Source organism: Ursus maritimus, unplaced genomic scaffold (genome assembly GCF_017311325.1).
Source record: "Ursus maritimus isolate PB19 unplaced genomic scaffold, ASM1731132v1 scaffold_8, whole genome shotgun sequence".
Lineage (NCBI taxonomy): Eukaryota > Metazoa > Chordata > Mammalia > Carnivora > Ursidae > Ursus > Ursus maritimus.
The window spans coordinates 13449574-13465778 of NW_024426996.1; the positions used below are offsets into that span (position 1 = coordinate 13449574).

The following is a 16205-nucleotide window of genomic DNA, read 5'->3' on the forward strand; positions in this document are numbered from 1 at the left end:
AGCTCCCTCTCTTAACAGCTCTCTGACCTCCAGCATGTCCGGTCAGAGCCTTTCTAGCCCTGTTTGCCATCTGCCACATCACGGAGTTGTTGCAAAGGTCAAATAAGATACCATCCCATTTGTAAATCTTTTTGGTAAACCCAAGGCACTTTGATAATATAAACTTCCAGTATTTGTTATACACCATTACTAGTTCTAAATAATGTTTATTTAAAGATATAAATAGAACACACATTCCATTGTTAGTACTCTGAATTTCTGAAGTTAGGGATAGTCATTTTCAGAGGGGTCCTTTAGAGGAATTAAATTTAGGTCTCCAAGCTGAGTACATGTTATTTTCATTAAAAATGGAATAGATTAGTTTATTTAAGGTGATATAAATTTACAAGTGATTTCAGTTTTCCCCCACACTCAATCTTTAATCTCCATTCTTCCCACACACACTTTTGCCTCGTCCAGGTGGCCCACCCTGCAAGGGTTGAATAATGGGATAGGTGAAAGTGTGTTCTTATTTTTTCTAACATGATAAGGAAGTCTGTGCCAGCACCTGTAGGCTCCTTTTCTTTAATAAAAACTTTTTTTTTAAAGATTTTATTTATTTATTCGACAGAGATAGAGACAGCCAGCGAGAGAGGGAACACAAGCAGGGGGAGTGGGAGAGGAAGAAGCAGGCTCATAGCGGAGGAGCCTGATGTGGGGCTCGATCCCATAACGCCGGGATCACGCCCTGAGCCGAAGGCAGACGCTTAACCTCTGTGCCACCCAGGTGCCCCTAATAAAAACTTTATTTGCTAATGAAGTTAGAACCAAAGACCCATAGTAATTCCTTTTGTCCTAGAAGAAGAAGTAGCAGCCGCAGCAGGAGTAGTTGTAGTAGTAGTGATGGAGATATAAATCAGATGAAGAAATGGAAATCATCTGATCAGTAAATGGAGTAGATGAAACGTATGCATATATCGCCACTCCCTGCAAAATTCCAGTATCATGATAGGAAAGGAAAAATAATAATATAAACTCACAATGACAAAGAAAAGAGGTGACAAAATAAAAGATAGCAGCAAATTTTTAGAATGTAGCAAGCAATTGGAAAAACAGGGAAAGCTTCGAATCTAAGGAATTTCAGAGAAGGATGCCATAAACAAGCCAGTCCACACTGCAGAACTCAGAAAAGTTTCAAGATTGGAGGTACCAGGTCATTCGGAAGTTGAGGCAAGGGTAGAGGTTGACATCAGGAGGATTGGTTGAAAGCCTCTCAGATAAACTGATGCCAGATTTTTCCTCATGCTGGCATTGCCCGAGGACTCCTCATTTCCCCCTAAACAGGAAAGGGAAGGTTATTCTCTGGTCCTGGGCTTTAGATAGGCACCGTGGAGGGTGGGATGGGATGCCATGCAGAAACCTGGGGACTAAGTGAGCATCAGTATATGCCTTGAGAGATTTCCAGTCCCTTCACTCCTTCGTCTCACAGAGTGTAACAGCCAAGCTTTTATCCCACCCCATGGGGTAGGAAGTATGAAAATCTTCCCTGGGAAGAAAAAAAAAAAACTCCCCAAGGAAAAAAATCCAACAATGACTTTGAGGGCACCGCATCAAAAATGTTAGGTTACTGCCTCAGCCCCTCCATGGTAGTGCTCCAAGGTGACAAGCCCTGCCCAGGAAATGTCTAACTGGCTTTCTAGTGACTTGCTACGAAATATTACCACACAACCAAAGGCATTGCACATTCGAGAAAAGCTTTCAACATAAAAATCAAAGACCAAAGTAAACCAGAAAAACAGGGATAATATGGAAACAGAAAATACAGGGTTCAGAGAGGGAAAAACATTTTTTTTAAGATTTAATTTACTTATTTGACAGAGAGACAGCGAGAGAAGGAGCACAAGCAGGGGGAGTGGGAGAAGGAGTAGCAGGCTCCCCGCTGAGCAGGGAGCCCCACGCAGGGCTCGATCCCAGAACCTTAGGATCATGACCTGAGCCAAGGGTAGACACTTAACGACTGAGCCACCCAGGTGCCCCTCAGAGGAAATGTTTTAAATATTTAATTAATATCCTCAAAAACATAAGAGTATATATCACACTAATGAAAAAAGATGATAAAATTTAAAAGGGGGAACATCAGGAAATAAATATGTGAGCAAAATGTTTTAAAAATCAATAGTAGAGAAAAAAGATAAAATTGAGGAAGTTTCCCAGAATAATATAAACAAGATGAAAGAAAGGAGCAAAAACTGTAAGTAAATTAGAGAACCAACCCCAAAATTCTGACATTTAACTATTAGGAATTCCAGAAAGAAAATACAAAAAAAAAATAGAGGGACAAAAATTATCAAAGAATTAACATGTAAAAATTTCTCAGAACTGAAATATATGAATTTTCAAATTCAGTGGGCCTAATGAGAGCCTAAAGTAAATTTAAAAGGATCCAAACTAGGGTGTCTGGCTGACTTAGAAGAGTGTGTGACTTTTTTTTTTTTAAGATTTATTTATTTATTTGAGAGAGAGACAGAGAGACAGACAGAGTGAGCATGAGCAGGGGGAGAGGGAGAGAGAGAGAGAATCCTGAAGCAGACTCCCCAGTGAACATGGAGCCTGATGTGGGGCTCGATCCCAGGACCCTGAGATCATGACCTGAGCTGAAGTCAGGAGTCAGCTGCTTATCTGACTGAGCCACTCAAGCGCCCCGAGTATGTGACTTTTGATCTTAGGTCTTGAGTTCGAGCCCTGCATTGGGTGTAGAGATTTTAAAAATAAAAAATAATTTTTTTTAAAAAAAGGATCCAACCTAAGGCAGAGATTATAATATCTTACAATACTAAGAACACACATTAAAGCTGGAGGGGGGGAGAAAACTTAAAAGCTTACATAAAGAAAAAAAAACAATTCTCATTAAAAAAAATTGGGGAATAACCAACACAGGTATTCTTACTAGCAACACTGGAAACTAAAAGAAAATGAAACATGTTTTAAAATTATGAGAAAAAAAAATTGATCTAAAATTCTGTATCAAGTGAAGGATAAAATACTCATGTTTTCTTGATACACAAAGTCTCAAAACTTCTATCCCCTATATATTGTTTCTCAGGAAGCTTCTGGAGGATGTGCTCCATGAAAATAAGGGAGAACCCAAAAAAAAAAAAAAAAAGAAAGAAAGAAAGAAAGAAAGAAAGAAAGAAAGAAAGAAAGAAAGAAAGAAAAAGAAAAACTTATGGGACCCAGGAAGTAAGAACTCAAACACAGGAAGAGAGCAAAGGGGATCAGGGTGGTGGTGACTAGCAATCCCGATCCTGGAGGAAAACAGGGCGGCTGCCTGGGGTCACGTGGGGCAAGAAAACCAACACCTGGGAGGGATATCTCCAAGGGAAAAATAGGACTTGGGGATTCTCCTATGGGTTTGTTGTTGTTCTATTGTTGTCGTTGTTACCATATTAAAAGGAATTTTTAAATTTTGTTGGAAAATTTGGGAAGAATAAGTATACATGGAAAAGTACATTAAAAGAGGAGGCAGTTTCTAGGGCCAGACAAAACAAAATATTGTTCAAGAAATAAATGTAAGTATGATTCAACACAGGAAATTACTACTTGGCTCAGCTGTGAAAAATATACACATTGTTCATAAATGTTACATAGTGATTTAAATAAGAACTGTGATGTCATTATTTTAGGAAGAGAAGAGAGTGGGAAGGAGGAAAAGGGAATGTTTGTGCATGTGTGTGCATGCATGTGGTGTGAGTGTGAAGGGATAGCTGTTATAATATTAAATCAATAGAATAATTTTTTTTTTAAAGATTTTATTTATTTGACAGAGATAGAGACAGCCAGCGAGAGAGGGAACACAAGCAGGGGGAGTGGGAGAGGAAGAAGCAGGCTCACACCGGAGGAGCCTGATGTGGGGCTCGATCGCGGATCGCCGGGATCACGCCCTGAGCCGAAGGCAGACGCTTAACCGCTGCACTACCCAGGCGCCCCTCAATAGAATAATTTTTAACATTAATATATTTTTAAAATATATGTATATTTTAAATGTCCATTTAAGCATTTGTTTTGGAATATTGAGGTAACCAGCAGAAGAAACTGTTTACTTTATAAACCTCAAAATATTATTTAAAGCTCTATGGATACATTTATGTATAAAAGATGGCAAAAATAATTTAAAAGAGTCATCTACATTTCTAGGAGATTCAGAGAATCTCTTTTAAAGAGAGATACTCCCGCAGGGAAATGTACACCGCCCACGCCTTTTAAGAGAATTCCCCAGGAGGCCAATTTACTTCGCCTCTTTGAGCCTCGTTTGCCATCATCTCTCAACTGAAAAAGTTCATTTGTAACAAACCAAACTCAAATTCAAAGCAAGTAACAGAAGGGAAAGAGACCAAGGGCAAATGCCAGCACTTCTTATAGAGGGAAGTCTCTACTCAGATCCAGCCAGCTGTTGCCAGGAAGACCCGCTGTTGCTAAGGGGCCCGCCCAGTGGTTCAAGAGAAACTGCAAATCTGGGTTTTTACATGAAACCTTTGGACTTTAAAATGCTAGTTTAAAATACACAGTGCCTACCAAACCAAACCTATCTGCAGGCCACCACCCACCCACAGATTGCCAGTGTGAGACCTCTAAATTAGATGAACACTGATGACTGCTTTAGGCAGTACAATGTCTCATTCCTGAAACCCTGCATTGAATGTATGGGTTTCTCCACCACCAAAGCGGCAGGTTGTTTTATCCCAACCCGACATACTATACTATTTCACTTTGTCACTTTTATCTTCACTGTGAACACTCACAAATCTTAAGACCCAAATCTGCATAGCGCCTTTATTCGAGGAAACACAGGCATAAAGAGAGTAGATTCTGCTAAGCACAGCTAGGCCAGAAAATCAAGGAGTCATTCTCACAGAGACATGATTGGGTAAAAAAAATGCCATTAATCCATCTCCAGACATGTGAGTCTACAAAGACAATAATCACCTTTAAATACAAAGATCAGTATCAAGCTCAATATTTGCTAAGAAGATTATCTTTTAATCTTTCACAAGGAAACTTTTACTAATTATCTTCTGCTGCTAATAATTATCTTCTTGGTTCACAGGCCTGGAAAACATGAAGACTGTGATTTTTTTCCTATATGTTTTGGGAACTGCAGCTGCAATCCCGGTAAATATCCTTTTATTCTGTTGTTACATCTCTCCTTCCTGACATTTAATTTAGGCATCCTGCATTCAGAAAGAAAATGTGTGCATATAGTGGTTTGAAATTATCTTTTTTATTTTAATATTATTTTTTCCAAGGCAGGGAATGAATGACTAGAAAAACTGAGATAAAATACTTTCTAAAACAATACTTCTTTCGGAACTATCAGATTCTACAAGATAGAATAAATCAAAAGCTGAAAATGTTGATTATCAGTTATTAGAAAGGGGATATGCCAGGGCACAAATGCCAAAGATAATGGGGAGAAATAAATTTTCATATGGAAGTTCATCACTTAGCATGAGAAATCCAAGAAATCAGTATGAGAGGTCTTGCGAGTACACACCCATACTCGAGCCGCATTTTCTTCAAGTTCGAATACATCCTGGCTGATCAATTCTGAGTCTGTAATAAAACGGGAACCAATGGGTTAGGGGCAGGAAATGGTATCATAATCATAAATCGGCTCCTAACTCATCCTTGGGGGTGATGGGGGTGGGGGTTGGGGGTGCTGTCCAAGCAACCATGTTGAAAATAGAACTAGAACATTTTTTTCCTTAACGATCAGATATACTGGCCCCACCATTCACACGGAAATAAACTGTCTGCACACAAATCAGAATCATTTGAGACCATGTCAGCAGCCTTGAAGTAACCTGAAAGTGTTTGTCGTTGTTGTTAATGGAGCCATGGCTTGGGTGATCATTTAGACGTCTCCCAGATGATTCATATCATCTGTAATCAAACCAAAGGATTCGTGCCTTTTTTTCTTTTTCGCCAAATAGAGGAATCAATCTCCTTTACATCGACGAAGTAATTTCTCTCATCCCTTCTCTTCCTCATTCTCTACTATGTCTAGGATTCTGTCCTTGCTTTTTGAATAGATGGTGGCTAACATTTGGTTGACAGATGTGTTAGCAAAGACAAACATAATGCCACCCAGACCAAGCAGTTCTTAGAAAACAAAATGTATGACAACACTGCTAGAGATTATGCTTAAGTAGCTGGAGCTACTCCAGCTGAAATTATACATTGTCCTCTGAAATTACGAAAGTGGGATAAATTATGTTCAGCGCAGAAAGAAGCTTCCACAGACCCATTGTTTTCTCCTAAAAATGTGTTTTGCCTTTGCAGCTGTTGCCGATATGTAAACAGGCATCAAAAGTGTCTTTCCACCAAATATTTGAATAACACTTCTACATAATAGACACATTTTAGATGTTTTCTCTTTAGGACAATTTGTTATGCAGGTCCAGTCAGATGCGAAAAAGCTAAATATCTTCTCGTAGGGTTCACCTATTAAAAATCTTGTGTCATTTTTCCCCACCTGCCTGAATTCTACAGAAGTAAGTGGTTCTATGTGGTTAGGATTCTAATTTCCAGAAGCTATGTTGTTATAGCTGGGTTTTTCATATGGAAGTTGATAATAATAATAATATTATTATTATATTTTATATAATATATTATAATATTATATATTATATAACATATTATATAATATATAATATTATAATAATATAATATATTATTATAATAATACTAATAATAAAACAATTTGATTTCAGAAAATTTCTGAAAGAAGAAAAGCTGCCATGCTTTCTGTGCATTTCTTCCAGCTTAGGGAGACAGAGCAGAGGAAGAAGGGTGCAGAGAGGGGGAGCAGTTCCCCACCAATCAGCCTAAAATCTCCTCCTTCCATTGCCGTCCATGATGCCCCTGCGGGCAACCTGCCAAACTGGCCACCATTCTTTCTCCTTTCCCTTTTCTAAATGGCTTCTTTGGAAATTTTTTCAAATATCATTATGCCTTTTAGTTGAGAAGGTGATAAGAAGCAAGAGAGCAGACAGCATCTAAAATGAATCCCGTACTCCATGTCTTTCCTCATGTTACATAATCGGCACAACAGAATGTGCTAAAAAAAAAAAAAAAAAACAAGTCACGCCTGGGTGGCGCAGTCGTTAAGCGTCTGCCTTCGGCTCAGGGCGTGATTGCAGGGTTCTGGGATTGAGCCCCACATCGGGCTCCTCCGCTGGGAGCCTGCTTCTTCCTCTCCCGCTCCCCCTGCTTGTGTTCCCTCTCTCACTGGCTGTCTCTATCAAATAAATAAATAAAATCTTTAAAAAAACAAACTAGTCAGTGCAAATAGAATCTGAGTTTTGTACGTATACCTAGATCTGCCTGACATCTGAGCATCCACAGCATCTCTCTAATAAAGATTTGTGGTGAATACCTGCTTATGGTATCAGACAGTTCACAGAGTTACCACTGTATGATACCACTGCTAGCAATAGTCATTTTTCACTTGGGTACATTTCTACAATTCACAAACTATTATATATGCATAAACTTATCTTGATATTTCTGCACACTTCACCTTGATAGATGACAGGGTAGAGATTCACAGTTTGTCAAATGACAGATAGATAGTTAATAACAGAATCAAGACTTGAAGGGAGATCGCTTCTCTCTAAGTCCAGTTGTTAAACATCTCCATCATATATCACTGCTAGCTCTTCATCTGTGCCTTCAGTCTTGCTAGAAATAGAGCCATCCCTCTAGTTGAAATAATACTCCATATCTGTTCTTCTGTACTAGAATTAAGTGTACTGTTTCACACAACTTTTGAGTTAGTTCTACACTGAATTATTTTTTATTATAAGATTCTTGATGGATATAAGGCTGATTGTGTTAAGAAAACAAACAAATATTGAATAAAAAGTTTATACCTCTTCTGATAATTATCAGTAAGTACTTCAAAGTTAAGAAAATGTAGTGTTATATCCTTTGGTTAATTTGATTTGACTTTGACTTTCTGCTAAACAACAGTTCTCAAAATCATAAAGTATGAGTATTTTTTTTTAAGTTTGAAAAGTGCAGAAAATAATTCCAAAACTCAAAGATGACTTTTATTGAAATAATTTTTGCTCTAGTTTCACCCAGTCTCCGCATATTTAACTTTTCCTTAAATATGTTTGGGATTCTGTTTTCATTTAACATTATATAATCTGGACATTTGCTTGTATTCTTAAAAATTCTAGAGAGTATCTCTTAAGTGATGTTATGTATGAAGCATTTTATTACTAATAATGATGATAATAAAAAAGTAACTAGAAATTTAAAACGTTAACATCTAGACATGAAGAACATGAGCCAATTTCTAATTTTTTCAGACAAATGCAAGATTCCTGTCTGATCATTCCAAACCAACCGCGGATTCCTTGAGCTCCATCCAACAGGCTGAAATATTAGTAACACCTAACAACACTGCAATCCCAATGTTAAGGGTTGAAGATGCAGAAAATGAAAAGGAAATTGCAGCGTCTATAGACCAGCCCAACCATAAGGTAAGAGTAACATGGTTACACTATTACAATTTTTAAATTTTCCAAAGGTCTCACTTTCAAAGCATAGTCAAGGATATCACCTCATTCTCACTTATCTCAGCTTAATTTTTTAAAAGACAATGATCACATCAACTGTCTCCAATCACCAGAAGAACTGTGAGAATGAGTTCTACACCTTTAGCCAAGGTGCTATATGAGCATGTCATTTCACAAAATTGGAATTCAGGTTCAACTTGTAGCTCTAGAATGAGAAGAACATCGAATATGAGTTTACCTGATATTATATAACGAAAAAGAATAATGAATATTAAGTGTTGGCTTATGAATTATAAGTATAATGTAGATATTCCATTATCATTTGTTTCAAAAGAGTAAACTTCTTTTGTTTTAAGGCTGAAAAATCTTCAGTACTAAAGTCAAAGGAGGAAAACCATGATCAGTCAGCAGATCAGGACCAGAGTTACAGCCCAGAGCTCGGATTACAGGATGAAGAGGAAAGTGAGAGTGACTTAAGTGAGAACTTGGAATATACACCATCTCAAGGTACATTGGACCTAAAAGAAGATATGGGTGAGCCTCAAAAGAAAAAACTCCCAGAAAATATTGATTTCCTTGCTCCTAACACTAGTTCCGTTGTAGATTCTAACCAACAAGAAAGCATCACAAAAACAGAAGAAGAACAGGAACAACCCATAAATGGTTTACACCCTCAGCTGAACGGGAGCAACAAACACAGCCAAGATGTAAGTGAACAAGGAAACCAAGAGCAGGATCCGAATATTCCCAATGGAGAAGAGGAAGGGGATGAAGAGCCAGGTGAAGTTGGTACCCACGACGATAACCAAGAAAGGGAGAGAGAATTTCCCAAGGAGCATTCTAACAGCAAGGAGGAGGAGGACAGCACCCAACCTGATGATGTTTTGGAAGAGTCCAATCAGCCAACTCAAATAAGCAAGATGCGGAAAGATGAATTTGAACAGGGTAACCAAGAACAAGAAGAGGATAGTTCCAATGCAGAAATGGAAGACGAAACTGCGTCAGAGATTAATAAGCACAATCAGGATGCTGAATGGCAGCGCCAAGAAGAAAAACCTGAAGTTAGCAGCAACCATGAGGAGATAGACAAGAAGTCTGTTCCCGAAGCTCTGCTTGTGGAGCCTACTGAAGATGGCGGCATCATGCCCAGAAATCAGGGAGCTAATGTTGATGGTGCTGATGACCCCAGACATGGCGCTAGTGATGACTACGAGTTCATCCCAAGTGAGGCCTTCGTAGAGGCTGACAGATCTCAGTCCATTTCCTACCACCTCAAATATGAAGAGGAAAGAGAAAGAACACGTGAGAATGGGAATGTAGATGCCAGCGAGCCTGGAGAACACCAAGGGGTGAGATCTTTATAATAATGCTTTTCCGATAGAGCAGTTAGCTTTATCAAGATATAACCATGACCTTTCTCTGTGCTCTCACAGTCTTCTGTGCCTATCTCTATCAGTACATTACTAAAATATATCAAAATTACTTTGTTTCCTCTGCATCTCCATCACTAGGCTAAAAGTGCCTGTTTTATTTGGGTTCCCCCTAGAAGCAGACCCTGCATTTTAGTACAGTTTATTTGAGAAATGCAGGGAAGAAAGAGGTGTGGGACGTGACGCGGGGAAGGGAAGGAAGCTAATCAAAGGTACGTCAGTAAAGTCACGTAAAGCATATTCCTCTGAATTCCCCCATTTGGAGAGCGAGGGAGCTGCGGCATTTATACACACTGAGAATGGCTAGGAGAGGTGTTAATTCCCCAGCACTTTCGGTGTGTCCTTGGAGCAGGCCAAAGAGATTGCCATGGTTTTTCAGGCAGAGAGATGCAGGTGCAGGCTGCTGAAAGTGGCTGGAGCTCACTAGAATGATAAACTCTGAAAGATCTGACAACTACCGCTCTAATGTCTTGAGAGTAGATGCCATGTAATGTTCAAGTTGAATCACCAATGTCTAGCACAATGCCTCTAACATAGTAAGAGATCCAGGAATGTCTGTTGATGTAACTATAAAGATTAAGAATGAAGACTTCAGCTACAGCTTTATTAAGCAAACCCACACCAAAACGGCCATCAGAAAACTGCAGCAGAGTGGGAGTTGGGGAGAAGTATATTGTTATTCATTGTTTAAACATTTGGAGCTTTTATGCAAAACGTCAGCAGCCACCCAGTAGGAGGACTTGACATAGCTTTTGGTGGCCAAAGTCAATAGTAACCTTGATTACTGAGAATTCTGCTGCCATTTTAAGGTAAGAGTTCTATTATACTTTAGAAACCTGGGGCACCTGGGTGGCTCCATTGGTTGAGCATCTGACTCTTGGTTTCAGTTCAGGTCCTGCTGTCAGAATCTTGAGATCAAGCCCCATGTAGGGCTCTGCACTCAATGTGGATACGCTTGAGTTTCTTTCTCCCTCTCCCTCTGTTCCCCCCACACACACTTTCTCCCTCCCTGTCTCTCTCTCTCTCTCTTTAAAATAAATAAATACATCTTGAAAAAAAAAAGAAACCTGGTAAGAAACCTTTCTGAACAGCTTCATAGAGATTACTGATATAGTTCTGTTTTAACTGTGGAATCACATGATAATACTACATTTCTACTGTTTTCCAAAATCCAAATGGAAGGTTCCAACTTTGCTCCTTATGTTAGTTCCAACTTTAATTGAATAATCCCCAGAGATATAGCACTGAATCCAGTTGAAGATACAAATGGCTCCTGTTCTCAAAGGGTTACTGTCTATTTCCACAATTACGGCTGGTGTCTTTTTGAGATCTGAAATGATTTGGGCATGAAAAGCTTTGTGAAGGTGTGCACAGTGGAAATACAAATTAAGTAATGGCATTCCCCTAAAAAGACTTCAGCTTCTGCTCTTGTTATTATAAAGGCCAGGAAAGCAGAGAGCTCACCGAAAGAAGATGAACGTTCATATGAAGACAACAGAATGGTGCACGGTATTGGTGAGTACAGGCTTAAGCATGTGGCTTGTGACAGTATCAAGGAAGAAATGGAATGGTTACATTAGGCTCTCTCTGTTCCATCATTTGTCACTGCTTCACAGAAATTTCCTCTCCCAAATCCTCCTCAAGGAAGTGTTCTCATAAGTTGTTGACATTCTCTTGCACACATTTGATATACAACTGTGGGCAAATGTGTTTACAAACTGGAAGTCTTGTTGTAATACTAGTATGAAAGCTAGATTCTTCCTTTTTCCTAAATCCTTTTACTTCTGAGAAGAATTAATTCTACCTTATTTAATCTCAAATCCATAACTTACTAGTGAATGTAGACCTTGTATTTAATTCAGACCTAATTCCCAATTGCATACCCCAATCACAAACATTTTTAATTTCAACACAATAAAAATTTCATGGCTTATTTAACTTCTGACCAACTTGGACAACCTTGAATTATAGACTCCAGACTATGGCCATTGTAGGCAGGCCAAGAAGAGCTGTTTGTTCTTTTTAATTTTGTTTGTTCTTTGTTCTTTTTTAATTCCCAATTCAAACTGCACGGAAGATCTAAACTATTGTGTAAAACAGTCTGATGCCAGAGGGTCCCATCTGAACATTAACATGTCCATTAAAATGGTTTCTAATATTTTCCCAAATTTTCTCTCATTAATGCAAACAGAGCTAATTATCTGGATGAATTTGAGGTTGGATACTCAGTTCAGCTTTGCTCATGCTTCCTGTTCAAACTTTTCTGTTAGATTCTTGCATAAACTTCCAGTGTAAAAGAGGACACATCTGTAAGGCTGACCAACAGGGAAAACCCCACTGTGTTTGCCAAGATCCAGTGACTTGTCCTCCTACAAAACTCCTTGACCAAGTAAGTATCTACAAAAGGGTCTCTAAGGGGCCCCAAATAGTTAGTGATTTGAAAGAAAGTGGTTTGCAATTGAAATAGTTGGTTAAAAAAAAAAAAAAGGCAAATGTCCAGGTTATCATCTAATACTTGAAATAATATTGAATGGGAACAAATGCCAGCAAAAACAAGGAATTTCAGTTGTGCCCTAAATACATAATAATGGCGTTGATCTTCAGAACTTATTTTAAAATTCACCATATCCTTGGAACATCTGCAGTTTGCATTCTGCCAAGCTTATCTAGAGCTAAATTGTCATCACCATGGGTATAATTTAGTTGATTTTTCTTTCTTTTTTTTTTTTTTAACCAAATGGGACAGTTTTCATTTTAATAACTTCACTTACCTGACCACATCATTGGCACAGTTGATCAGTCAGCCTACGAGCTTTAAGGAGCAGGGTCTTTCCCCAATGTACATTCAGAAATATGAGCTTTTTCTCGTGCTTGTCTGTCCTAGGTTTGTGGCACTGACAATCAGACCTATGCTAGCTCCTGTCATCTGTTTGCTACCAAGTGTAAACTGGAAGGGACCAAAAAAGGGCACCAACTACAGCTGGATTATTTTGGAGCCTGCAAATGTAAGATTCCACCACTATTCTACCAACCACCATTGCTGAGAGGATTCGGGGTGAATCTCTGAATAATATAGAGACATCTCATACATGCTGATAGAAAAGGGCTAATGTAGTTCTGAACCTAGGATGCTCACTAAAATCTACTGGAGAGACTTAAAAAATAAAAGAAAAATGCCCAGGCTTTAACTATAAGAGACTCATTTAATTGGACTGGGTTGGGACTTTGGTATTGTTTTTTCATTTGTTTGTAAAGTAACCTAGACAATTCTAATGCGCAGCCAGGGTTCAGAACCACTATGATAATGCTACCACTTAATAACTGAGACAAATCATTGGAATTTTGCTAAATTACTTGTCCTCTTTCCAATGTATCTTAAGCCTCTGCCAAGAAGTTTTATAACAATATATCCTTCCAGAAGTTTTCTGAATTTTCTTCCTTCCACAAGATACTCTCAATTGTGTTTGGATCTCCTTATCACTAAGTAATTCTCCACATCAGCCGTGCTCACTAATATTTCCAGTTCTCCTCTCCTTCCTGACACACAAGAATATTAAACTTGTCAGCCCTCTGGATGTTAATTGTGGCCATATGAGTTTCTTTGTTCGATGAAAGTTCAGCCCAAAGCACCCATGTGAGTTCTGGGCAGATGTATTTAAGAGCTAGTGTATGGTCGTCTGCGCTCCCTCCACCTTGTGTGGAGATGGTGGTGTCTCATGAGCCCGAGCCCCAGAGAGACCGCCAGGAGCAGAGCCCTCCTGCCAACTTGTATTGGACTTGAATGTCCAACACCGCGACTGTAGTTACCACTGCTATATAGTACATGTGAAAGTTGCTCAAAGAGTAGATCCTAAAAGTTCTCATCGCAAGGAAAAATAAAAATGTTTGTGACTGGATGAGGTGATAACAGCTAACTTATTGTAGTAGTCCTAGCACAAAATATGGATGTCAGCCATTATGCTGTACACCTTACACTTACACGGTACCACATGTCAGTTACATCCCAATAAAACTAAAAAAAAAACAAAACAAAACCCAAAACTTTTGTTCTTTTAAGCCACTGAGATTGAACAGTATTTGTTACCACAGCATAATCTAACTTCCACTTTTATCATTTTTCTCCTAATAAAGAGTTCTTGTGTCCTCCACCTCTAAATGCCAACTGTCTGATTCTAGGGCAGTGGGTCTCAGCCCTGCCTGTGTATCAAAATTATCTTTGGAACTTTTAAAACATCCTGATGCCCAAGTTCCGCTCCAAACCAATCAAACCAGAATTTCTTGGAATGGAAGCCATTATCCGGTATGTTTTTAAAACACACTGGGCAATCTTGTTGTGCCACCAGGGTTAAGGACACTGTCGCGACAGAAGGCAGGACGGTGAGGGAGCTTTCAGTCACTGGATGTTGTTAGGCTTCCTATTATGACGACTTGCCATAGGATAGGAGTGGGACCCAAAGATTAAAATCTCTTTTCTTTCCTCTTGGAACAGCTATTCCTATTTGTACAGACTTTGAAGTGACTCAGTTTCCCCTAAGGATGAGAGATTGGCTCAAGAATATCCTCATGCAGCTTTATGAGCCGAACCCTGAGCACGCTGGATATCTAAATGAGAAACAGAGAAACAGAGTAAGTTATCCGCAGCTCAGCTGCCTAAGTGTCTGTCTACAGGCCTGAGGGAAAAGGACATGTGTGTTGGGGGAAGAGAGGCCTACCTCCCTCTGCATATCAGCAAGAGCCCACTTTGCCTCCCCCCACCTGGTAAGTTCATATGTATTAACAGATCAGTAGTGGTCACCACTCATGCCACAAGGTTTGAGACATGGCCAAGCCACCCCATTCCTACTCAAAGGGCAGCCGCCTGAGCAGGGACTCTTTAACTCGTGCCCTAGAGCAAGCCCTGGTCGGACAAAGTGAACCTCAATTCAGCATTTCTCCATTTAGGCCCAGACATATTACTTAAATTTAAACATCTTTTTTGCCCTCATAGGCCAGACAGATTCATGATGTAAGAGAAGTCCCTTACTTGCAAAGTCAGTAATATATTAAGATTTAAAAGTTTAGGATATTTATTCCAGAAGTTCTCAGGGAAAATTCATTCATCAAATAGCTATTGAGTACACCTCTGGTATCTGGAATTGATATAGGAGCTGGGGATACAGCAATGAGCCAAACAAAAATCTCTGCCTTCGTGAGCTTGCATTCTAGGCAGAGAGACTCTGAGCAAATGTGTGTGTGTGTGTGTGTTCAGATGTATATATTTATATACATATATACATGTTGCAAATATGAGCACATATGCAATATATAAACATGTAAATAAATATGCAAATATATATAAGAAAAGTCAGATGGAATGAAACATGCTATGAAGAAAAGAATTAAACAAGAAGGAAGCTGTGAATTAACTGTGTCAAATGCTGTCTACAGGTTGTAAGATGAGGCTGAGTTGGCCACTGATTTGACATGTGGTGGTCACAGGGTTGATCTTGACAGAAACTGTTTCTGCAGAATGGAGAGGAGAAAAGCCTGAGTGGACAGGGTTCAAAAGAGAATAGGAGAAAGGATGTGGAAGCAGCAAGTATAGACAGTATTTTCAAGGCCTTTGCTATAAAGATGAAGAGTGAAATGTGTGCAGCTGGAGGGGAATGTGAGTTCAGGAGTCCCACCTACCAGTGGAAGAGGGTGGAGGAGGTTTGTTTGCCTCTGGTAATAACCCAGTAAGAAGGAAGAACTAATGAGAGGTAGAAAAGTTTCCCGGCTGCCATAGGGTGTTCTTGAAGAGATGGAAAGGGGTAGGCTCCTGAGCACCAGTGAAAGGCTGGGCTTGTATTTCGAGCACGATAAGGAAGTTCATCCATGATAACAAGGAGGGAGGTGAGTGGGTGTGGCGATGGGGATGAGTAGAAGTTCTGTTCTAACTGCATCCAGTTAGTTCATGGGTAACATCACAAGCTGAGAGTTTTGTCTGAATTGCCCAGAAATAATTCCTGTCCTCTCTCTTTAATACATCATCATGAAAACCCTGAGAGCATTAGATACAGAACAGGGACATTTTAATGGGGGTGGACAAGTGGTGTCACACCACGGCTAGACTGATTGTGAGCAGACACTGGACAGAAATACACAGAGAACTAAGAATGGAGTGTGCCAATGGGGGAAAAGCAAGACTTTTTACTAACTAACCAATAATTTTGCTTGGGTCAGGCCAGCC

The 16205-nt window shown here is 39.3% G+C and overlaps 1 protein-coding gene across 2 annotated transcripts in view; it reads left to right on the top strand.

The window, feature by feature from the left end:
- The window catches only part of SPARCL1 (SPARC like 1), a 43020-nt gene that overhangs the window by 19466 nt on the left and 7349 nt on the right, over positions 1-16205 (top strand). Inside the window, exons 2-9 of one of the 2 annotated variants that reach the window (XM_008706186.2) lie at positions 5084-5148; positions 8355-8528; positions 8921-9071; positions 9168-9913; positions 11437-11509; positions 12265-12383; positions 12879-12999; positions 14484-14620. In XM_008706186.2, the coding sequence (XP_008704408.1) occupies positions 5095-5148; positions 8355-8528; positions 8921-9071; positions 9168-9913; positions 11437-11509; positions 12265-12383; positions 12879-12999; positions 14484-14620 (1575 nt within the window). In that variant the 5' untranslated portion in view covers positions 5084-5094. Of the gene's footprint in view, positions 1-5083; positions 5149-8354; positions 8529-8920; positions 9914-11436; positions 11510-12264; positions 12384-12878; positions 13000-14483; positions 14621-16205 lie in introns of both variants that reach the window. The other variant, XM_008706185.2, reaches the window with a different exon arrangement.